This window comes from Phyllobates terribilis, unplaced genomic scaffold (assembly GCF_046119375.1).
Source record: "Phyllobates terribilis strain yellow unplaced genomic scaffold, ASM4611937v1 Scaffold_7__3_contigs__length_470593459, whole genome shotgun sequence".
NCBI lineage: Eukaryota > Metazoa > Chordata > Amphibia > Anura > Dendrobatidae > Phyllobates > Phyllobates terribilis.
Genome location: NW_027362767.1, coordinates 262,708,509 through 262,734,615, shown reverse-complemented (window position 1 = coordinate 262,734,615; position 26,107 = coordinate 262,708,509). Strand labels below are relative to the sequence as shown.

Sequence of the window (26,107 nt, the reverse complement as noted above, 5' to 3'; positions counted from 1 at the left end):
GGTATTCTGTCCTCACTAAGGACTGATATTTGCCTTCTATGACTAGATATAAATTTTTTAGAGGAAGAGGTTGAGACACAAGGTGACATCAGTACAGACCTGTCAAGAGCTGCCGAGCCCAGACGCTGCTTGATATTGTCACTGGTGAGCAGCAACGTGGGGCCTGAGGAAAGAAAACATCATCATCATCATCATCATACATCCCATTATACACACACCTATCTGCCCTCAATAATACCCCGATTACTGCACAGAGAAGTCAGGTTATGCCTGTTGGCTATTGTCTGTCCCCTGGGAAGCAGCAACTTTGTGGCCTTGACCATAAGTGACAAGGAGGTAGCTTGTGGGCTTCACGCCCTTCTTATGAGATGAGTTACTACATATTATGAAGTGCCAGAGATACTTTCATCTTTCCATCCACTTCTCTTACAGAAACTTTATATTTGTGACTTCTGTGGTCTCGTTTTTTCTTTATTCCAGTCTTAAGGTTTATTTGCTGGAGTGCGGATCTAACAAGCTGACATAAAAGCAGAAGATGGCCGGTATTAGAAGAAGCAGCAGATGCAGTTCAGCTCCAGCTTGAAGTATCTCTGATCTGTCTAAATCCACACTAAAATGAAGCAAGAACTGCTGATAGAGAATCCAGCGGGAGATTATCTCTGACCTACATTTCACCTACACAATAGTCTCCATAATACACAGAACTCACTGCACGCCACATCTGACCCTCCAGGGAAGCACAGCACGTGGGCGCGGGGCACAATATTAATAATAAAGGCTTTTTACAACACTAGGAGGCGCCATCTCTGACTGATGACTGTCATGAAGGAGGAACAAACCTCAGCTGCTCCACCTGGCAGTAGTGCTGCTTGGAGAAAGCAGAAGAAGGCGATGTAGTAAGGAGACGATGCAGGCGCAGGAGTAACAATAAGGAGACGTTGCAGGCGCAGGAGTAACAATAAGGAGACATTGCAGGCGCAGGAGTAACAATAAGGAGACATTGCAGGCGCAGGAGTAACAATAAGGAGACATTGCAGGCGCAGGAGTAACAGTAAGGAGACGTTGCAGGCACAGAAGTAACAGTAAGGAGACGTTGCAGGCACAGAAGTAACAGTAAGGAGACGTTGCAGGCACAGGAGTAACAATAAGGAGACGTTGCAGGCACAGGAGTAACAATAAGGAGACGTTGCAGGCACAGGAGTAACAATAAGGAGACGTTGCAGGCACAGGAGTAACAATAAGGAGACATTGCAGGCGCAGGAGTAACAATAAGGAGACATTGCAGGCACAGGAGTAACAATAAGGAGACGTTGCAGGCACAGGAGTAACAATAAGGAAACGTTGCAGGCACAGGAGTAACAATAAGGAAACGTTGCAGGCACAGGAGTAACAATAAGAAAACGTTGCAGGCACAGTCTTGGTCCCATTGGCTTGCACCCACCTAATAAGTGTCTAGATTTAGTCTTATAGCTTCAGTCATGTGAAATTTCACCTTTTGAAAATTTGGAGACCAAGGAAAAAATACAAGATTGTTCTGATAATACACTAAATCTGTCACCAGCATCTCCTGTGCCACACTGTAGGATGTATCCTCTACGACATGCATCCTGGTAAAGAAGGGGTTACTTCAATAAATATTCTTGGAAAGGAAAAAATCTGCAGCATTAATAATATATGAAATCGTAACTGGGACACGGACACCTGCAACAATGATGAAAGCGAGCGCCAAGACGAGCGCTCATCTCTGGACGTCAGACAGAATGAGGCCCCAGCTGGACAGTCTGTCGTCACAGAGGACCTCCTCTGGAGAACTTTCTGCCATATTTACCAAGAAAATCGGGATGGTGAACATGGCCGATATCAAGAAGCTGCAACCAGAGTGTCTGTCCCTAAACAAGTCGTAAAAAATGACCGTGCCTTGTTCTGCAGGGAGACAAACACGAATGGCTGCTGATACAGTGCGATCAGCTCTCCGCAGACTGATGGTGTTTTGACTCGCCCCGGTACACTCTGCCCACATGCCAGTCGTATCTGAAGTTCTGCCAATCTAATCAATAAACCTGCAAAATCAATAAGGATCCAAGAGATAGGCTGAACTGTGAAGTACAGATGACTCAAGGTATCTCCAAAACAGCAAGTCCTATGGGGTGCTCCCTGTATACGGCCGGTCTTGTGGGGTGGTCCCAGTATACGGCCGATCTTGTGGAGTGGTGCCAGTATATGGCCGGTCTTGTGGGGTGCTCCAAGTATACGGACAGTCTTGTGGGGTGCTCCAAGTATACGGACAGTCTTGTGGGGTGCTCCAGGTATACGGACAGTCTTGTGGGGTGCTCCAAGTATACGGAAAGTCTTGTGGGGTGCTCCAGGTATACGGACAGTCTTGTGGGGTGCTCCAGGTATACGGACAGTCTTGTGGGGTGCTCCAAGTATACGGACAGTCTTGTGGGGTGCTCCAGGTATACGGACAGTCTTGTGGGGTGCTCCAAGTATACGGACAGTCTTGTGGGGTGCTCCAGGTATACGGACAGTCTTGTGGGGTGCTCCAAGTATACGGACAGTCTTGTGGGGTGCTCCAGGTATACGGACAGTCTTGTGAGGTGCTCCAGGTATACGGACAGTCTTGTGAGGTGCTCCAGGTATACGGACAGTCTTGTGAGGTGCTCCAGGTATACGGACAGTCTTGTGGGGTGCTCTAGGTATACGGACGGTCTTGTGGGGTGCTCCAGGTATACGGATGGTCTTGTCTTGTGGGGTGTGGTGGGAAGAGCATCTGTAAAACTATCTATGATAGAAAGGTGTCATGACACGCGGAGCATCGCTGCCATGCTAGAAAGGTGTCCCAAGATACGCAGACCATCGCAGCTACGATAGAAAACTAATGTTGTGACCGATCGGTGTATATTTAGTATGATTACAAGGGGCTTGTCCAGAGTTTAAAAAAAAATAAAAATTTATAATATATAACTGTAGACAAGGATTGTGCAGTTTTTGGAAGAAGGCAGATATAGATATATATCTTTATCTGCCTTCTTCCAAAAACCGCACTATGCTTGAGATAACTGTAGACAATTGAGTGAAATCTGTACTAATAGTTAGACCAGGGTTACCCCATGACTATGGCGCGCTCGGCTATGGCCAGATGAATACTACTGTCTCTGCAGAAGATAAATGCCGGTGGCTTTCGAGTTATTTTGTGCTGGCCGCAGAGAGCGGTGCTATGACTGAAGAGCACAAAGCCCATAATCCGCAGTCTTCATAAAGCTTGGGCTGCAGGAGGTAAAGATACACTGCCTTTCCTGGGACCAGGTCTGTGTGACCGGAGTCTCCTTGGAAACTATGAAGAATTGATAATCTATGTTATTACCACTCATTATAAATCACTTACATGGAGGCAAAAAGCAAGTGGGCAGAGAGCCGAATCACCAGCATCAGGGAGGAGGATGACAAACACACAAAATACAGCCAGAGAGACCACCCTCCCAGGGCAGGACCTGTAGGGACATTACTGGAGCACACACACAACATGGATGGATTACTGAGGCTTCATTAAAACCGGCTTTCATATCCCCTTGAGCTTGGCACCAACCAACATGTGGGAAAAAAAGTCTTTACTCCAGACATAAATCTGCTCCGTATCATTACTTTCCAGGAAGATCTTCAGCTCCCTGGAATATCTGCCAACCGGTCTGACACCAGCAGGGCCAATTTGTAACACGCTGAAAGGACGAGACGTAGCGCTCCACTAACCCCCATGTAAATATCACTGGTCTCCCACATCAAGTGCTGGAAGAATTAAAGGGGAAGGCGAGAACGATCTTCTGGAATGTCACAGATCCATATAAGATGGTGACCTTTGTCACGTCTGATCTCGCGCCCCCACTGACCTCTATAACGATAGGGCTCTACAGAAACATCAAAACCCTTTGAGATTTCTTCTACTGGAAAACTGACATGGTTTTAAGGCGCCCATATACCTTAAATGATGCTCACTTGGACGATGACCGCTTTGTTTCCCAACTCCAGAGGGGGATCCTGCGCCACAGCAGGGTATGTGATAGATATATATTATAGATAGATAGATAGAGAGAAAGGGAACACTAAAATACCACATCCTAGATACCATTGAATGAATCTTTATTAGTTACATAGTTGAATGCGTTGAGAACCATGAAACATAAAAATGAACAATGTAAATCACAATTAATATCCCATGGAGGTCTGGATTTGGAATGATACTCAAAATCAAAGTGGAAAATCAAATTACAGACTGATCCAACTTCAATGGAAATGCTGCTCAGTATTGTGTGTGGCCTCCACGTGCCTGTATGATCTCCCTACAATGCCTGGGCATGCTCCTGATGAGGTTGCGGATGGTCTCCTGTGGGATCTCCTCCCAGACCTGGACTAAAGCATCCGCCAACTCCTGGACAGTCTGTGGTGGAACGTGATGTTGGTGGATAGAGCGAGACATGATGTCCCAGATGTGCTCAATCGGATTCAAGTCTGGGGAACGGGCGGGCCAGTCCATAGCTTCAATGCCTTCATCTTGCAGGAACTGCTGACACACTCCAGCCACATGAGGTCTGGCATTGTCCTGCATTAGGAGGAACCCAGGGCCAACCGCACCAGCATATGGTCTCACAAGGGGTCTGAGGATCTCATCCCAGTACCTAAAGGCAGTCAGGCCACCACTGGTGAGCACATGGAGGGCTGTGCGGCCCTCCAAAGAAATGCCACCCCACACCATTACAGACCCACTGCCAAACCAGTCATGCTGAAGGATGTTGCAGGCAGCAGAACGTTCTCCGCGCGACTCCAGACTCTGTCACGTCTGTCACATGTGCTCAGTGTGAACCTGCTCTCATCCATGAAGAGCACAGGGCGCCAATGTGGAATCTGCCAATCTTGGTGTTCTCTGGCAAATGCCAATCGTCCTGCACGGTGTTGGGCTGTAAGCACAACATCCACTTGTGGACGTCGGGCCCTCATACCACCCTCATGGAGTCTCTTTCTGACAGTTTGAGCAGACACATGGATGTTAGTGGCCAGCTGGAGGTCATTTTGCAGGGCTCCGGCACTGCTCCTCCTGTTTCTCATTGCACAAAGGAGGAGGTAGCGGTCCTGCTGCTGGGTTGTTGCCCTCCTACGGCCCCCTCCACGCCTCCTGGTAACTGCTCTATACTCTGGACACTACGCTGACAGACACAGCTATCCTTCTTGCCACAGCTCGTATTGATGTGCCATCCTAGATGAGCTGCACTACCTGAGCAACTTCTGTGGGTTGTAGACACCACCTTATGTTCCTGTACCTCTAGGGGCGAGAGCAATGAAAAAATGCAAAAGTAACCAAAACAACAGCCAAAAAGAATGAGAACAGAAAGATGGTCTGTGGTCACCACATGCAGAACAGCTCCTTTATAGGGGGTGTCTTGCTAACTGCCGATCATTTCTACCTGTCGTCTGTTCCATTTGCACAACAGCAAGAGAAATTGATTCACACTTGACTTGGAGTAACAACAGTCACTCTGCACAGGGATGACTCACCTACAGCGCTGAGTGCATGCTTCAGCTCCAGGGTGAAGGCTGTAAGAGGAACATCCTCCGATACCGGTAATATGGCCACTGTGGAAAGGTTACTGGATGGATTCCCAGAATCCCATTTGCTTCCGGTAGTGTGAAGGCCAAGACCGTGACCTGTGGACAAAGTAAAAAAAACACACTAGGGGTCAAAACATTAAGCGGTGTGACGTGGATGCAGACCGATAAGATGGATACCCTCCTTTCTAGGTGGTTCTGAATACATCTAAACAAGGGGAGCATAGAAATATCTAATCCCTCCATTAGCAGCTGTGGTTTTACCCGCTGGTCCAATAATACTGTAAGGTATTGGTAAATCAACAGCTGGGGGTCTGGCTGTTGAAAAACGGGTTGCTCAAAAGACCCCTTTGTGTATGGAGCAGGTAGATAACCCCTGGGGTAATAAAGCTGGGAGCTCAGTGCACGGGTAGAAAGAAGGGGAACGTTACATTACACTGTACATGATGGGGCAATGGCAGGAGGGAGGAAGCATCAGCCTTCAGTAATAGGAATGCAGGCATCCATGTAAATGTATATAAGGCTTATCCTGGAAGTGGTGGAGACAGAGGAGCTCAGGTGCTGATGGGGTTAAACTTTAGGAGGACGTATCTGAGAATTAAATCTGGATTTATGAAGCGGCAGATACCGGCAGCCGAATCCTTTACAAAATGCTGAAGTTATGCAACATGTTTATTGTGGAAAGCAGCGAGTCTTCCATCTTGAAAAGACTCGGCGACAGCTGGGGGTCCGGTCTGTGCCGCGGGGCTCGCTCTTTATATCTTGCTGCCTGCTGGGAATACTTTCAATCAGATACGTCTACGCTTTTGTTAGCGCAAAAGAAAAAAAAAAAAAAAAAAAAGATTATAAAAAAAAATAATAATAATACAATCGAGCTGCGGCTCACACAATTTTCAAGAGAAATGGAATCTGCCCCCTCACAGGTCAACGGGAGAGACGCGGGGGGATTTAGGCGACGGTGATTGATGAGACAGGGAAGCGCTGATTCACCATACAGCCGACGCTTCCAGGGCCGTGGCACGTGGACGCTTCATTAACAAGCCACAGATACAGGAGATAATTAGGCTGAACTTGGACTCGCGTGTAATTATAGAAGCAGCGATTTGGGCAACGACGATGTGCAACTTTCAGGGTTAAAATGTAACGTTTGTCACTAGATACAATAACCATCATCTTGGATTTGGGAGGACCAGATCTCAGACAGCCATACCCAAAATTAAGCAGCAATGTATATAGCAGGTCTGGCAACCAGGTGAAGATTAAGGCAACGTCTTATCATGCCGACATTGCACCATCAGTGCCCTGCACACAGAGAAAGCGGGAGACATCGCAGATCAGTCAGGAGGAACGGAAACCCTCGGTGTATGGTTGGGGTTGTGGTTACCAAGCATAAAAAGAAGACATAAATCCGCATTTAGCACTTACCAGGAGATTTGCTAAAACTAAATGCCCCTAAATGCTTATGGCTCAATTTATAATACCTGACACGGCCTGTGCCAGAGTTAGAAAAATAAAATGGATTCGGCTTAAAGTGTAAATAATTACGAAAAATCCAATGCAAAAAAAAAAAAGATGGACAGGCATAGCCAATAATAAAAAATCTTCAAGCTTTATTTCAAATAAATATCTTTGAAAATCTATACAAAGGATGATGTGGTACAGGAACCGCTCCGACGCGTTTCTGGCGCTTACTGCACCCTTAGTCACAGAGTGATGCGTTTCTGGCGCTTACTGCACCCTTAGTCATAGAGTGATGCGTTTCTGTCGCTTACTGCACCCTTAGTCATAGAGTGATGCGTTTCTGGCGCTTACTGCACCCTTAGTCATAGAGTGATGCGTTTCTGTCGCTTACTGCACCCTTAGTCATAGAGTGACGCGTTTCTGGTGCTTACTGCACCCTTAGTCATAGAGTGATGCGTTTCTGGCGCTTACTGCACCCTTAGTCATAGAGTGATGCGTTTCTGGCGCTTACTGCACCCTTAGTCATAGAGTGATGCGTTTCTGTCGCTTACTGCACCCTTAGTCATAGAGTGACGCGTTTCTGGTGCTTACTGCGCCCTTAGTCACAGAGTGATGCGTTTCTGGCGCTTACTGCACCCTTAGTCATAGAGTGACCTGTTTCTGGTGCCTACTGCGCCCTTAGTCATAGAATGACACGTTTCTGGCGCTTACTGCACTCTTAGTCACAGAGTGATGCGTTTCTGGCGTCTACTGCACCCTTAGTCATAGAGTGACGTGTTTCTGGTGCTTACTGCACCCTCAGTCAGAGCTCTATGACCAAGGTCGCAGTAGGCGCCAGAAATGCATCAGGGCGGTTCCTGTACCACATAATCGGTGTGGGGGACTACAAGACTTCCCTCTTTTAATCTCAGTGCATGCTCGCTGCAGGGATATTCATTGACCACTGAACCAGGGGGCTCCACCATATCAGGAAGGGTCCCGCACACCGCCAAGCTCCACAATCACCATAGATGCACAAGCACCTATACCACACACAGCCACAGGCGGCGCCGCACAGCCCCCACCTACTGGAGCAATCATCTGCAGGTAAGTGCCACTTCCCTCCTCAGTGGTGATGGTTTACGCTCAGCCGGGACAGATGAGTCACCGCATCGTAACCAAGGAAACATCCAGAGCAAACGAATATAGTCAGTGAGCGAGCAGCGGGAGCAGGTGAGGAGAAGCTGCAGCCGGCAGGACAACAACCCGCATTAACTATGATATAACAGGCTCAGGAGCCGCCATGTCAGGTCACACTGCGCTGCGGGGCTATGTCACCAACAGCCGCTCCAGTATCCATCACAGCCCTGACCCGCTGGTGAAACAATCACAACTTTATTACCAAGAAGCCTTTTATTAGATGCAATAAAAAGAAGAATCACTGTAAAGAGTCAGAGCAACTCTCCACTGTAAGAGGCCCTGATAAGAGAGGATGTGAGATGATCAGGACCACAAGTCTCATGTATGAGGGGTCCCCACATATAGAGGATGTGAGATGATCAGGACCACAAGTCTCATGTATGAGGGGTCCCCACATATAGAGGATGTGAGATGATCAGGACCACAAGTCTCATGTATGAGGGGTCCCCACATATAGAGGATGTGAGATGATCAGGACCACAAGTCTCATGTATGAGGGGTCCCCACATATAGAGGATGTGTGATGATCAGGACCACAAGTCTAGTCTATGAGGGGTCCCCACATATAGAGGATGTGAGATGATCAGGACCACAAGTCTAGTCTATGAGGGGTCCCCACATATAGAGGATGTGAGATGATCAGGACCACAAGTCTAGTCTATGAGGGGTCCCCACATATAGAGGATGTGAGATGATCAGGACCACAAGTCTAGTCTATGAGGGGTCCCCACATATAGAGGATGTGAGATGATCAGGACCACAAGTCTAGTCTATGAGGGGTCCCCACATATAGAGGATGTGAGATGATCAGGACCACAAGTCTAGTCTATGAGGGGTCCCCACATATAGAGGATGTGAGATGATCAGGACCACAAGTCTAGTCTATGAGGGGTCCCCACATATAGAGGATGTGAGATGATCAGGACCACAAGTCTAGTCTATGAGGGGTCCCCACATATAGAGGATGTGAGATGATCAGGACCACAAGTCTAGTCTATGAGTGGTCCCCACATATAGAGGATGTGTGATGATCAGGACCACACGTATCATGTATGAGGGGTCCCCACACATAGAGGATGTGTGATAATCAGGACCACACGTCTCATGTATGAGGGGTCCCCACATATAGAGGATGTGAGATGATCAGGACCACACGTCTCATCTATGAGTGGTCCCCACATATAGAGGATGTGAGATGATCAGGACCACACGTCTCATGTATGAGTGGTCCCCACATATAGAGGATGTGTGATGATCAGGACCACACGTATCATGTATGAGGGGTCCCCACACATAGAGGATGTGTGATGATCAGGACCACACGTCTCGTCTCATGTATGAGTGGTCCCCACACATAGAGGATGTGAGATGATCAGGACCACACGTCTCATGTATGAGGGGTCCCCACATATAGAGGATGTGAGATGATCAGGACCACACGTCTCATGTATGAGGGGTCCCCACATATAGAGGATGTGAGATGATCAGGACCACACGTCTCATGTATGAGTGGTCCCCACATATAGAGGATGTGAGATGATCAGGACCACACGTCTCATGTATGAGGGGTCCCCACATATAGAGAATGTGTGATGATCAGGACCACACGTCTCATGTATGAGGGGTCCCCACATATAGAGGATGTGAGATGATCAGAGAGCCTGATGTTTGCCCATACTAGTACATAAAAGATGAGCATTTTCCGCTGTCATTTGGCTGCCGTGCAATGAAAGTTTGCAGTTTCGGGTGATCATCGCCTCCTATAAAAGGTCCTTTAGTTTGATTTTCACAATCTCATAACTGAAGAAGAATCAGAATATGTAGGTAACGATAGCAAGCTCCTCCGACAATCCCCAGCGCTAGATATGGCAGGGATAGATCACAGCTCAGCCTCCATTACCAATATCACAGGGCTGAGACCAGAGAAGCGATCAGTCACAGCTCCCCTCCCCCGCCTCACGTGTCAGGCGTCCTGCGCTATCTGAGCGCGTGGTGATAATGAGTAAATGATCTATGAGGAGTTGGCCGTCCGCCACGTCCCTAAATGCCACAATTCACCCAACAGCCAAGAGTAAAGCCAGCCAAATGCTGCTTCTCACCTGTGAGGGGCCCGTTGACTTGCTGTAAGCTGCCAAGGATCTTCTCTCCGAGTAGATGGATAAGTCGGGTCACCACCTGAATAGAGTAAAATCTGTGAATTAATTTCTGCCAGACTTGGCAAATTCCATATTCGCTATCAATCTGCTGGTAATAGCGCGGCGTAAAAAGGGCAAACATTGATTTTCATTGCATTTCGGTAATTGGGTTTTGTCTGAATTATCTCTCACAGTTACCAAGCCCTCCCAGAAAAGATTTACCAAAGCTCCGGTCACATTAACCCACAAGTACCAGGGAGAGGCTTTGTACTAGCATATTTTTGGAGAAGTTTAGAAGACATGTAACTGTTTAATATAACAACTGTAACCCAGTAGTAACACAGCCCGGTCAGGGTCTATCTGAACTATGAGGGTACAGATGCACGGTCTGCTCACTGTCTCTACTTTGCGGATATCAGTTATATTTTTGTAAGTTATATGACCTCGAGAAGAAAACGGACAATCCTAGAGTGCAAAGCAGAAACCTATGGACGCTCCGTGTAGTGGGAAGGCAACACGTCAGCCGCTAATTATTCAGCAAGCCCCGGTCCTCTCCTATGTGCTAGATGTGATACCACGGAGTGGACGCAAGACGGCCGGGTGCTGAGGGCAGCCAAAATTAGATATCCCCTAACATAGGGACAGTCAGAAATAATATCATTTATCATGGACGCATAAAACAGGGGGTTTAATATCTACTGACACTGAAACCCAGCATAGATACACCACGGAAGACCTTTAGTCTAAAAAGTCGCTGGGTTTCCAAATTTCAGGACGCCCATATGAATTATATTAAAGAGATGCAGGCACAGCCACCCTCCTCCTCAAACAATGTACGACGGGGCCCCATATCCATTGTTTTTGACCTGAAGTTCCTTGTTTTACACTCCTGCCTGATGTGGGAGACTAGACCGGCACCTGTCATACATTTATGGCGTATCCTGTGGAAATGCTTAGAAATGTACAACATGGGAATAGGCCATTATCGCTGGACAAAGGGCATGTGTTGTGTACCTGGGGATACTTGCGTTTGATGGAGGTCAGCGCGCCCTCGGGTAGCTTGGCAAGCTCCGAGTCTCGCACGGCATGCACAGTCGTGGCTCTGGGTTGGTGTGTTAAGGCTTCCACCTGCATTCACAATGAGAAGACATAGTAAGGGTAATGTACAGTTTTACAGCTTGTTTTTTTCTCAACAAAATCTAAATTTAATAATTTATGAGAACAGATATTACGTAAACAGCTGCAATAATGGTCCGTGTCTACCGACAATAATCACCAGGAACTATCCAGGCAAAGCAATTTTTTCCAACCTCGATGTGATATAATGAAACCTTCTCTAGCTTTCTTATTCGCTTGTGTGTCAATTCATCAGAATTTTCCAAATTTCTGCTTCAATGGAAATATGTGAAAAAGCAAAAACACCCATCCTGAACCCATGGATACAGGCGCGAGGCGGCGGCAGAACACTGCTGTCACCTGAACGTCATAGTGAGAGGACGGAGAGCGGCAACAATGCCAGGAGTAACTAGAATATCTAGGCTTTCTATATTCACACACAATAGATTTCTCTCCTTGACATTTTGCCCATATGAGCAAAGCAAACAAGCCTTCAAGTTTCCTGGATTGTTGGTAAAATAGCCACTAAAGGAGGGGGGGGGGGGGTCATAACCATTTAGATGATATATGCGGTTTATAAGTGAAGACCCTCATAATTACGGTACATTTTGGTGGTTGGAAGCAAAGCTGATCTTCCCACTGATCTCACGTGCTACGACACAATCATTTATTTAGATCTGTGAACAGTTTACAATCTGCGGGGACAAGACCCGGATCCCAACCACCTGCTGTGGGGAAGCGATTTATCACAGGAGGAGGAGGAGGATGCTTCCAGCGCAGTGAGTACGGCTTTGTTGCATCAAACTTAAGAAATAAATCAAGCACTAAGGTAATCACTAAAGACTCCTGTACACGTAGAGGCTTGTGCCAAAAACTAGATATAGTTTAACTGTTTTTCTGGCCACAATGGACAATGGCAGGAGCACTGCAGGCTTGGAAGTGATGGAAAGGAAATTCAAGCACTCATAGTGCCAACAGAACTGCTGATGAAGAGCAACCACTCACTCAAAAAGAGCAGGATAATCAGGACAGGTCCAGGACATACAAGACTGGTAAATGCAGATTTATCTTGTGGGAGTGAGAACAGCAGGACAAGGCTTTTCTACAGGTTTTATCCGGAAGGACAGGTATCCTTTGCAGAATACCAGTATGTTATTTAAAAACGTACAGAGATAATTGGCTGCCACACAACACTGGATGATCTCATGGCACAAGAAAAGGTCAGACAGGGAAAATCCAACCGGTCAGACCTCTCCTTACTTTTATGGGAGATAGTTGTGGGTGTCCAAACCCATACAAGACTTGCACCACTTCAGATCTTAAAAGTCTATGGCAGCTTAAAGGGGCTGGATATGACTGATGAAAACCCTCCGGAAATTCCAAGGGGACTTTCAGGTTTAATTAAAGCGGTTGAACAAAAACATTCGGTGAAACATTTAGGAATTGTAACCATTTTTCTACAAAGCCTCCCCATTTCAGGGGCTCAAAAGTAATTGGACAAATGAACTTTACCATAAAAAAAAGGTTGATTTTTAATACTTTATAGAGAATCCTTTTCAGGGAATGACGACCTGAAGTCTGGAAGCCATGGACGTCACCAAACGCTGGGTTTCCTCCATAGTGAAGCTTTGATGTCTTTACTGCAGTTGACTTCAGTTGTTGCTTGTTTTTTTGGGGTGAGGGGGTGGGGGGTTCTGCCTTAAGTTTGGTCTTAAAGGGGTTTTCCCACAAATAAAAGTTCTTTTTAATCAATAAATCTTGGAATAATAATAAGTTCCACAATTGAATGTAATGAAATAAAATGTTCCTGTGCTGAGATAATCTTATAAATGTGCCCCTGCTGTGTACTGTGTAATGGCTGTGTCTGACCGTATAGGAACATGGTCTGATCATACCACATCTCCTGGGCAGGGGAGGAAGCAAAAGAGTATACAGACATTACAGCAGGGGATCACAGATGATTCTTTTTGTGAGTTAAAACATTCCCTGCCTGTTTATAAACAATGTTTTACTTCAAAGAAAGAATAATTTGTGATCCCCTGCTGTAATGTCCGTATACTCTCCTCCATGTTTCACAGTAGGGACAGTGTTCTTTTCTTGTTATGCTTCATTTTTCCGTCTGTGAACATAGAGATGATGTGCCTTGCCAAAATTTCCATTTTTGACTCATCTGTCCATACGACATTCTCCCAGAAGCTTTGTGGCTTGTCAACATGTAGTTTGGCAAATTACATTCTGGCTTTTTTGTGATTTTTTTTCAACAATGGTGTTCTCCTTGGTCGTCTCCCATGAAGTTCACTTTGGATCAAACAACGACGGATGGTGCGATCTGACGCTGATGTTCCTTGAGCTTGAAGTTCACCTTTAATCTCTTTAGAAGTTATCCTGGGCTCTTTTGTTACCATTCGTATTATCAGTCTCTTTGATTTGTCATCCATTTTCCTCCTGCGGCCACGTCCAGGGAGGTTGGCTACAGTCCCATGGATCTTAAATTTCTGAATAATATGTGCAACTGTAGTCACAGGAACATCAAGCTGCTTGGAGATGATCTTATAACCTTTACCTTTAACATGCTTGTCTATAATTTTCTTTCTAATCTCCTGAGACAACTCTTTCCTTTGCTTCCTCTGGTCCATGTTGAGTGTGGTACACACCATGTCAGCAAACAGCACAGTGAGTATCTGTAGCCCTATATACAGGCCCACTGACTGATTACAAGATTGTAGACACCTGTGATGCTAATTAATGGACACAACTTGATTTAACATGTCCCTTTTGTCACATTATTTTCAGGGGTACCATCATTTCTGTCCAGGCCTATTTCAAGGGTTAATTTTTTTTTTTTAATTCTGTGGAAGCAGGGTTGAAAAGCAATGTCTGACTTTCATTTGTTCATTTTCCTAGATTTTTAATTTAATTTTACTTTTGTCAGATTCAACTTTTTTCTGTGACCATTGTGGGTTTCTCTTTCATTAAACGAGGGTTACCAGAAATTTTGACCACGTGTGTACCGGTTAAAATATAAAAGAGGGGATGATTAACACCCAAACTCTTGCAAATTTACAGACATTACATAGGTTTAATACTAATATGTATTTGTCTGGGGCATAAGCGAATTATATTGAGAGCAATTTGTACTAATCGCCAGGGGCCCGAGGCTCCAGGGGGGCCCATCGTCAGATTGCTGTCATTGTAATGTTTTGTGCGCCGTCATCTGTGGCGCACATATCTCGGCAGGGAGCTCCCCTGGCGCTGCAGATGATACAGAATGGCAATGCAGAGCCAGTGGAGCTCCCGGTCTCTGCGATGTGACTTCCCGAAGTCATCGCGCGCCTGCATATACGCGCTGGCCAGACTGGAAGTGGAGCCTTGGGGGAACGGGAGCGAGACGAGTATGTTTGTATGTGTTTTTTTTTTAATAATATGTGTATGGAATGTGGGGGCTCATAATGTATATAGGAGGCTATGTGAGGGCTCACACTATACACAGGAGGCTATATGGGGGCTCATACTGTATATAAGGAACTATGTGCAGGCTCATAATGTATACAGGAGCTCACTGTATATATGGAGGCTCTGTGGAGCTCACAATGTATATAAGAGGCTATGTGCAGGCTCAATGTATATAGGAGGCTATATGGGAGCTCTCACTATGTAGGGAGCTGTGTATGGGCTCATACTGTACATAGGAGGCTATATGGGGGCCCATACTGTATACAGAGAGATGTGCGGGCTCAGACTGTATATAGGAGGTAATATGGGGGCTCAAACTGTATAAAGGGAGCTATGTGAGAGCTCTTACTGTATATAGGGAGCTATGCGAGGGCTCATACAGTATATAGGGAGCTATGTGGGGACATATTCATATTGCCTGGGCCTGTGAGCCGTTATCCTCATTGCAGTACGCCTTATGGTCTCCTTTTCTTGTCCTGATTAAAGGAATTCCCTGATGAACCCCTGAATGACCAAAAGAGGAGGGAAATGCGTCAGAAAAAGATGCCATTAAGCTAAGTACACAACTGTTCAGGCCATAATATTATATACACTGCTCAAAAAAAGGGAACACTCAAATAACACATCCTAGATCTGAATGAATGAAATATTCTCATTGAATACTTTGTTCTGTACAAAGTTGAATGTGCTGACAACAAAATCACACAAAAATCATCAATGGAAATCACATTTGTTAACCAATGGAGGCCTGGATTTGGAGTCACCCCCAAAATTAAATATATACACACACAGTATATATCTATATCTATCTATCTATCTATCTATCTATCTATATCTCTCTCTGTCTCTCTATATATCTATATATATATATATATATATATATATATATATATATATATATAGCTATATCTCTCTCTATCTATCTAATTATATATATATCTCTATCTCTCTCATATATACACAGTACAGACCAAAAGTTTGGACACACCTTCTCATTTTAAGATTTTTCTGTATTTTCATGACTATGAAAATTGTACATTCACACTGAAGGCATCAAAACTATGAATTAACACATGTGGAATTATATACTTAACAAAAAAGTGTGAAACAACTGAAAATATGTCTTATATTCTAGGTTCTTCAAAGTAGCCACCTTTTGCTTTGATGACTGCTTTGCACACTCTTGGCATTCTCTTGATGAGCTTCAAGAGGTAGTCACCGGAAATGGTTTTCACTTCACAGGTGTGCCCTGTCAGGTTTAATAAGTGGGATTTCTTGCCTTATAAATGGGGTTGGGACCATCAGTTGTATTGTGCAGAAGTCTGGTGGATACACAGCTGATAGTCCTACTGCATAGACTGTTAGAATTTGTATTATGGTAAGAAAAAAGCAGCTAAGTAAAGAAAAATGAGTGGCCATCATTACTTTAAAAAATGAAGGTCAGTCAGTCCGAAAAATTGGGCAAACTTTGAATGTGTCCTCAAATGCAGTTGCAAAAACCATCAAGCGCTACAAAGAAACTGGCTCACATGAGGACCGCCCCAGGAAAGGAAGACCAAGAGTCACCTCTGCTTCTGAGGATAAGTTTATCCGAGTCACCAGCCTCAGAAATCGCAGGTTAACAGCAGCTCAGATTAGAGACCAGGTCAATGCCACACAGAGTTCTAGCAGCAGACACATCTCTACAACAACTGTTAAGAGGAGACTTTGTGCAGCAGGCCTTCATGGTAAAATAGCTGCTAGGAAACCACTGCTAAGGACAGGCAACAAGTAGAAGAGACTTGTTTGGGCTAAAGAACACAAGGAATGGACATTAGACCAGTGGAAATCTGTGCTTTGGTCTGATGAGTCCAAATTTGAGATCTTTGGTTCCAACCACCGTGTCTTTGTGCGACGCAGAAAAGGTGAACGGATGGACTCTACATGCCTGGTTCCCACCGTGAAGCATGGAGGAGGAGGTGTGAAGGTGTGGGGGTGCTTTGCTGGTGACACTGTTGGGGATTTATTCAAAATTGAAGGCATACTGAACCAGCATGGCTACCACAGCATCTTGCAGGAGCATGCTATTCCATCCGGTTTGCGTTTAGTTGGACCATCATTTATTTTTCAACAGGACAATGACCCCAAACACACCTCCAGGCTGTGTAAGGGCTATTTGAACAAGAGGGAGAGTGATGGGGTGCTACGCCAGATGACCTGGCCTCCACAGTCACCAGACCTGAACCCAATCGAGATGGTTTGGGGTGAGCTGAACCGCAGAGTGAAGGCAAAAGGGCCAACAAGTGCTAAGCATCTCTGGGAACTCCTTCAAGATTGTTGGAAGACCATTTCCGGTGACTACCTCTTGAAGCTCATCAAGAGAATGCCAAGAGTGTGCAAAGCAGTCATCAAAGCAAAAGGTGGCTACTTTGAAGAACCTAGAATATAAGACATATTTTCAGTTGTTTCACACTTTTTTGTTAAGTATATAATTACACATGTGTTAATTCATAGTTTTGATGCCTTCAGTGTGAATGTGCAATTTTCAAAGTCATGAAAATACAGAAAAATCTTTAAATGAGAAGGTGTGTCCAAACTTTTGGTCTGTACTGTGTGTAATTATAATATACATACATATATATAAAAGAGAGAGAGAGAGAGAGAGAGAGAGAGAGAGAGAGAGAGATAATACACACACATAAAATACACACATGGAGAGTAGTGGTAAGGCTACATAGGGGTAGTCGGCGAGGATCAGGGGTGCCATACTGTTTCAAGTTAGGGTGCCAGCTTCCGCTGTCCGGAAGGGGATTGTGAAGGGTGAAACTAGTCCTCATCTCCCAACATTTCTGCTCTTATTTTTTAAAATCAATGTGTAATGTGTGTATTTGTGTCTTTACGCATTAGGTTTTTACACTAACTAGATAAAGAGAGCATTTAAGGGATTTTTTTTGTTATGGTTTACATGTATAAGGGCCCCATAGGTTGATTGCTTCGGTTGTTGATTCCGGGGGCTCATGTTGAATGTAGGGGGCTATGTGGTGGGTCATACTGCATATAAGGGGATGTCCGCATACTTGATTCTGCTTAATATTAAGTCATACAATTATTAATAATTATTTTTTTATTCTATGTTAATATTGAGCAGAATTAATTTCAGACTATTGGATCGGCCTCCAGAACAGTCACTGTCTCTCATGTGGCCCCTTGGGGAAATTAATCTCCCACCCCTGCTCTGTGTACTCTGGAGAAGAACCAGCAGACTTCCTAACTAGGATTAAACTTTCACCTTTGGGCGAAAGAGAAAGACTTTTTAGAATTGCCGATTTTCCTGGAAGAGATTCAAAGAACGGTGGGGGAAATGCCAAATGATGAAACCCCTTGTCTGACGGCCTCCCAGTAGATATTTATAAAGTATTTGAGGAGATGCTTTAACTACACTATTTGGAAACAGTTAATGATGCATTTTCCAAGTGGACACTGTAAATGAGGCTAGAATAGTTGTCTTACCCAAGGAAGGGAATGATAAGGAATTACCAGAATCATACAGGCCCATTTCACTACCAACGGCTGATGTTAAGATTCTTGCAAAAATCTTTGCAAATAGGTTGAGCTCTGTGATAACATCGGTATTACATCCGGGTCAAGCTGGCTTCATGCCATTTAAGAGACTGCCATTAACCTACGAAGACTATTTGTGAACATGCAGGCAGTACCGCCTGATCACAAGAATAAAGCCGTTCTCTCCTTAGATGCCAGAAAGCTGGATATAGTGTGAAGTGGAAATATATGTGGGCACTGCTAAGGAAAATGGGATTTGGCCCTAATTTTATCAAATGGGTAATGCTACAAGACCCCAACAGCTAGAATAACAGCTAACGGGGATATTTCGGATAGTTTTGATCTTTTTAGGGAAACAAAGCTGCCCTCTATCCCCCCTGCTTGTCGCTATTGCAATAGAAACTTTAGCTTGTATCAGACAACGCCCGGGTATTACGGGGCTCTAAATATGGAGGCAATGAGGAAAGGACCACCCTGTATGTGGATGACTTGTTGTTATTTGATGATAATTTCAATATCTCTCTCCCATTAATAATGGATACCATTTCTAAATTCTGAGATTTTTCTGGCCTAAATATGAATTGGTCGAAGTCAGCTTTGCTCCCCCTAGATAATAACATACATCTTTGACCAAATGAATCTTTAGCAATCCCAGTGGTGCAAATGCTCCAATACCTTAAATACCTAGGCATTTATGTTACTAGCAAGGTGAACGAGTACATACCTTTAAACCTTTGGTGGTTAAACCAAGAAATAAAGTCGGACCACGAAGGAAACTACTCCTCTCTGCCCTTGGCAGAACAAGCCTCATTAAAATGTTCCTCATGCCCTCTGTACTCTATGTCCTACATAATTCTCCCATTTGGATTCCAAAGCACTGGTTTAACAAAATGCATAATATCTTCCAGGACCTGGTCTGGAAAAAGGGCGTCCCTAGAATAAAGCTGGAAAGGTTACAGCTGCCCAAGGATCAAGGCAGTTTAGCCCTTGCTACTGCATGGGGGTATTTTCTGGCCTCTCAGCTCCAACATTTCAGGGGATGGCCATTGGAGAAGGCTTGGATGCAGGCGCCGTGGTAGTTAAATACTTGAGGAGAGGGGGAGAGATCATATTTTGGAACTCCTACAGTCAAATATACTCAAATTGAAACCCAGTAATGCCCCAATCCTGATACATAAAGTGTGGTGGATCTGTAAAAAGATATGGAGGCCGATTCTAAATATACTGCTGTATGGAATAATCCAGGCTGAGGGAGCTGTCATCTGGAAGGGTTTGGAGAATGGAGGAAACAAGGGCTGAAATAGTTATACAAGTTATATTTGGATGGACACTTCTGTACGTTTGATCACCTAAAACAGACGTTTCAGTTATGAAAATCTGACATCTACAAATATCTACAGTTGAGGCACGTTATAAGAGCCCAGGAAAATATATCTGATCTCACCATTTTGTCCAGCGGGCTTCAGGACCATGTTGTACAAGCAAAAGGAACTACAGGCCTGATTTCATTAACGTACAAATCTTTGCTTACCAATATTTTGGGGTATCGTATGGTTTTGCTCAGGTCTACATGGGAAAGGGATATAGGGGCAAGTTACCCCGGAAGAATGTGAAGGCATTTTGGAAACCCCTGGAAAGGTGTCTATAAATGTGGTGCAGAAAATATCCCAATTCTTTCTTATTCATAGAACAAATAGAACTCCAAAAATGATGCCAAAAATGAACCTCAGATTGAATGACCAGTGTCCAAGATGTAGTGAAATGGGGCAGATTTGGTCCATATGTTCTGGTCATGTCCCAGACTTGGGGAATTATGGGACAACGTGGGTAGGCTGATTAGAGAGGTCTATAACATTTGACTGCCTCTGAATGCTAAATCTTGTGTTTTAGGGTGTGTGGGAGATATTGAAGTTTCTCCTCCATTAGAACTGGCCATAAGAAATATTCTTTACCACACAAGAAAGTCTGTTCCTAAATATTGGCTGTGCAACACTCCACCTACAATAGAGGAGGTGGTCCCATATCTAAATACTACTATTCTAATGAAGAAAAAGGTTTACATTAAAAGGGGTGCCACAGCCAAATTCAGGAAGCAGTGGGGAGACTGGATTAAATGCCGAACAGTGGTATCTGAAGCACGCGCTATGGATGTGATCTTTAATGATTATTCTTGGATAATCCTTGTACTGCTGGAGAGACACGTTCTCTATTCCCGAACACTGAAAAATTGGTCTTTATTTGTATGCATTTATATTGGTTTGCATTCCAAACAAGGGTGGGGTCTGTTGGGGGCAATAAGCAGGTTGGGGTAAGGGGTAGTAATCATTTATATCCAAGATCTGAAGTAAATGCTCTTTTCACATGCTGGATAATGTACCTTCTTATTTTTTGTAAATATCACTGTACTCATGTGATCTGGTACTTTCTATATTGTTATGTTTATTCCTCAATAAAAAAAATTTTGATAAAAAATAAACAGCAGTGACCCGGTGCCATTGGAAACCATGCATGTCCGGAAAAATCACACTGCCTCCACCATGTGTTACAGAGATGTGCTTGTGCTCTGGATCATGATTCGTACCAAGCCTTCTCCATACTTTCTTATTCCCATCATTCTGGTACAGGTTGATCTTAGTTACATCTGTCCAAAGAATGCTTTTCCAGAACTAGGCGGCTTCTTCTATTTTTAAGGCTTATTAATGGTTTGCGCCTTTTGATGAACCCTCTGTATTTGGTCTCATGAAGTTTTCTCCTTATGATAGACTTAGATACTGAAACACCTACTTGCTGGAGAGTGTTCTTCACTTGGGTGGATGTTGTGAAGGGATTTTTCGTCACCATGGAAAAAATTCTGCCATCATCCACCAGCGTTGTCTTCCATGGACATCCAGACATTTTTGACTTCCCAAGCTCACGAGTGTGCTCTTTTGTTTTGCAGAATGAACTAAACTTGATTTGGCTACTCCTAACATTTCTGCTGCTATCTCTCTGATGGCTTTCTTCTTTTTTTTCAGCTTAATTATGGTTTGTTTCTCTTAAATTGAGAACTCCTTTGTCTGCATGTTGTGGGTTCACAGCAACAGCTTCCAAATGCAAATGTCACACCTGGAATCAGCTCCAGACCTTTTATCTACTTAACTGATAGATTAACAAGGGAATAACTCATGCAGTCCAGTAAGGAGCTTTTGAGATAATTGTCCAATTACCTTTGGTCCCTTTAAATATAGGCAGCTATATTTTAAAGAGCTGTAATTCCTAAACTCTTACTCTAATTAGGATGTGAATACCCTCAAATTAAAGCTGAGAGTCTGCACTATAATCACATATTGATTACATCTTGAATATATTTTGATATACAGCTAAAATGACAAAACTTGTGTCACTGACCAAATAATAATAAGAAATATAAAATAATTATACACACATACATAATAATTATACACACATGCATACACACTCCTGACAGTGACTGCTGTTGCCCGGCTGCCGGCGTGACGTTATCTCAGCACCTGTAAGGAGCAGTCAGTCACGTAACAATTGACCCCTGTTAATCTGCTACTAGGAAACTCTGCATCTACCTATGGTTGCCTACAATCCTAGCCTTGTGTATCAGACAGCAAAGCCAATTAGTGGGGATCATAGCAAAAAAATAAAAAACATCTTACCTAGCAACTACAAAGCATGCTTCGGTAATGCGTCACAGACTATTTTGGTTCAGGAGACAGAAAAAGCAGCAGATAACAGGGTCAGCGCTAAACACAGACACCCAGGTCCGTTGCCAGAGACTCGGCTGAGACACAAAATACACATTACGTCACTTTCTGAATTTCTTGTATTGTTTATAAGAACTTTCACATTTAAGAGGTTGGTGCCACATTCACAATTTTTTTTTTTTGTATAGGGGTTGTCAGGTTTGGATACCCCCTTTTTTTATTTTACTGTGTCCCCCTTAAACCACATACGGCCCCCATGTGGTTATAATATTAATAATGCTAAAGGGAATCTGTCACCCCCCTGGGTGATATGAGACCTCTACTATGGCCACACAGGGTATAGAAAAGTAAATCTATACATACCAGTATGGTCTGATTGCAGAGAAAAGCGCTTTAATCAATTCCATTTTGTACAGGCTTGGCGTATCCCTGCCTATACGCTAAATCATCATATTCCCCCCCTCCCCTGCATGTCACAGGGCCCTGTGACGTGCACTGTGCTCCCTGACTTCCCGGGCATGCGCAGAGCTCCCGTGTGCATGATTTGCGACTGTATGACAGCTTTATTACATGTGAGGAATGACTATTTCTTACACATTCCTCACATGTAATAAAACTGTCAAACAGTCGCAAATCATGCACACGGGAGAGATTCAAACACATCACCGAGCAGCTGTAAATACTCGGGAGCTCGGCCCGAGCATACTCGGTCACAACATACTCGCTCAACACTAATAATAATCTCTGGAGGCAGAGTTATCTTCTGGGGAGGACACTTCCTGGAAGATAACTCTGCCTCCAGAGCTTATTATACATGAAGGGGGAGTTACCAGTGTGAGACAAGTAACTAACACAGAACAGGAGAAATTAACCTCCGTCTTCTTGCAAACACATTTTTTGCTGCTCTCTGAGCTCTGCTGTATTGTAACAATATTGTAACCCTGTCTGCCTGTGAGCTGGAGGCGGAGAGGAAGCTGTAGATGTGTCAGGTATAATCACACACAGCTCTGCAGTGAGATCAGGAGAGCAGAGAGCGGCCATCACACTGGTAACCATTACCCATCACACGGGTAACTCCCCCTTAAATCCATCCGTCTGAGCACAGCAGGCGCACGCAATCCGGCCGCGTGTGAGCACGCAATCCGGCCGCCTGTGCGCACAGGAGGCGCACGCAAACTGGCAGCCTGTGCGCACAGCAGACGCACACAATCCGGCCGCCTGTGCGCACAGCAGACGCACGCAATCCGGCCGCCTGTGCGCACAGCAGACGCACGCAATCCGGCCGCCTGTGCGCACAGCAGACGCACGCAATCCGGCCGCCTGTGCGCACAGCAGACGCACGCAATCCGGCCGCCTGTGCGCACAGCAGACGCACGCAATCCGGCCGCCTGTGCGCACAGCAGACGCACGCAATCCGGCCGCCTGTGCGCACAGCAGACGCACGCAATCCGGCCGCCTGTGCGCACAGCAGACGCACGCAATCCGGCCGCCTGTGCGCACAGCAGACGCACGCAATCCGGCCGCCTGTGCGCACAGCAGACGCACGCAATCCGGCCGCCTGTGCGCACAGCAGACGCACGCAATCCGGCCGCCTGTGCGCACAGCAGACGCACGCAATCCGGCCGCCTGTGCGCACAGCAGACGCACGCAATCAGGCCGCCTGTGCGCACAGCAGACGCACGCAATCCGGCCGCCTGTGCGCACAGCAGACGCACGCAATCCGGCCGCCTGTGCGCACAGCAGACGCACGCAATCCGGCCGCCTGTGCGCACAGCAGACGCACGCAATCAGGCCGCCTGTGCGCACAGCAGATGCACGCAAACCGGCCGCCTGTGCGCACAGGAGGCGCACGCAATCCGACTGCCAGTGCGCACAGCAGGCGCACACAATCCGGCCGCCTGTGCGCACAGCAGGCACACACAATCCGGCCGTCTGTGGATCTGTAGGTGTCGCTATAACGTAACCTGCTCCACTTAACCACTCAGCTAATAAATCTCAAAGGTCTAGAAACGTCTTCTCTCCAGGAGAAACAGAGGTGGACGCTGCCGTCCAGATCTCATGTTGTTTATCTGATTTATTGCAGTTTTTAATCTGCAAAAAAAAAAAAAAAAGTTTTACCAAGATTTTTGATCGCAGACTGCTACAAATTAAGGCCTCATTCACATCCCACATCATACACAGCAGGGTATATGTCACTATTCCCCCCCGCTAGATGCTTATATGTATAGAATGTAAATCTTAGCACACCAGACAGCCATTTTTATGCCTATGGATACACTTGAGGTATACCCCTTTCCCAGTCCATACATTAAACAAACACCGCAAACAATATGAATCCACCTGCACAAGATATTTAATTTAGTCCATACAAAAACTTTTTGATTAATTGAAGAGTAATATGGCCGTGGTAACTCAGTGCCCTTTAGAAACAAGACAAGAAAAGGACAGGCCGGCCATAGACCCTTGTCTGAGACTCAGCTGACAAGATCCTGCTCCCCAGACCCCCACGCACGGCTAACAACCCATCACAAATGTCAGAAGTGACCGAGCAGTGATCATTATCTTTTCCCATGAGAAAAAGAAATATCAGGTTCACTGCGCAGTTTCCCCCACTGACGACATCAAACACTTCTGCATATTGCAAGTCTCAGACATTTCCACCCTGTCCAACCCAGTGAGCAGATCCAGCTATAGATGTGGTAAGACATGTGTACGACATGGGCCGTAACACATCCCTCATCTATTATACAGGAGAGTATAAGGAAAGGTTAGCCGACAAAACTGCACCGGAGGATTCTGCTGACTGCAAGCGAAAAACGCTCTGCGATAAATCAGATGGGAAACATGCGATCTGGATGGCAGCGTCGACCTCTATTCCTCCCGGCAAGAAGACGTTTCTAGGAGTTGGAGATTTATGAGCAGAGCAATTAAGTGGAGCCGAATTTTAATGCTCACTGGAAGGCGGGCATATCTAGGATAAAGCAATTAGGTGGATGGTAACGTGCCAGAAGTGTCACTCCATCCAGGAGATTAGGGGTAATTAGAAGTTACCATCCTAGGACAGAGGGTAAATACAGGGGCAAAGGATGGAAACCAAAACCTACACATCATGATCAGAGTATATGCAGACTGCTTTATGCAAACGGTTCTTCTGTAAAATAATAAAAATAAAAAAAAAAACAACACATATGGAGTAAATATGCAACCAATCTGTATTAGCCTCCATACATAGTGCTGCACAGGCTCTATATCAGCATGACACGTCCTCAGCTGGGAAAAGGACAGAAAATAGCCAAAATCTAACGTTAAAGCTTTGTAGTGATGTTTATCATAGTGATAAAGGCGCCTGTACGGGTTTCTTGTATCTAAGAAAACCAAATTTCTACTTATTTCCAGCAAAAACATTTAAAATGGGAGACATGTGTGAAGTTATAGGAGACATGAGGCTTCTGCTTACCACTCCGATCAGATCTCCTCGGCCATACTCCCCTGCTAGCTGCTTCTTTCCGTCATCCTTCCTAATAACAGACCGGAGGCGTCCATTGAGAACAATGTAGGTGCAGTCAGATTTATCACCTTGCCTGGGGTGGAAAAGACAAAAAATGAAATTATATCAAATGTGAAAAGGAGTATGAAACCTCTAAACTAATACTAAAAGGCTACTACTACCTGTCTGTCCACCAGTGGCCAAGCTAACTAGAAAATTAAGCCAATACGAATAGATCTTAAAGAGGTATGTGGCTTCACTCTCTTCTGTGTTGGAAGGAGAGTCAAATCTACAGATGTCTGCCGGGTGTCATGTACCTGTCCCATTCTTTCCAATGACTCCTACGATGTCCATATTAATTGTTCTTATTTTAAAGTGGTGTTCAAGTTCTTAAATGGCTTTAATTAATTAGTCAGCATTAAAATATG

General features: G+C 45.0%; 1 protein-coding gene across 7 annotated transcripts in view; it reads right to left on the bottom strand.

Annotated features, from left to right (window-relative positions):
* The window catches only part of PNPLA7 (patatin like domain 7, lysophospholipase), a 153,382-nt gene that overhangs the window by 33,241 nt on the left and 94,034 nt on the right, over nucleotides 1-26,107 (bottom strand). For all 7 annotated transcript variants that reach the window (XM_073640575.1, XM_073640574.1, XM_073640572.1 and 4 more), the window contains 5 exons: nucleotides 25,650-25,773; nucleotides 11,385-11,498; nucleotides 10,335-10,410; nucleotides 5,545-5,694; nucleotides 100-163 (listed from right to left, as the gene is read on the bottom strand). In XM_073640575.1, the coding sequence (XP_073496676.1) occupies nucleotides 100-163; nucleotides 5,545-5,694; nucleotides 10,335-10,410; nucleotides 11,385-11,498; nucleotides 25,650-25,773 (528 nt within the window). The remainder of the gene's footprint in view (nucleotides 1-99; nucleotides 164-5,544; nucleotides 5,695-10,334; nucleotides 10,411-11,384; nucleotides 11,499-25,649; nucleotides 25,774-26,107) is intronic.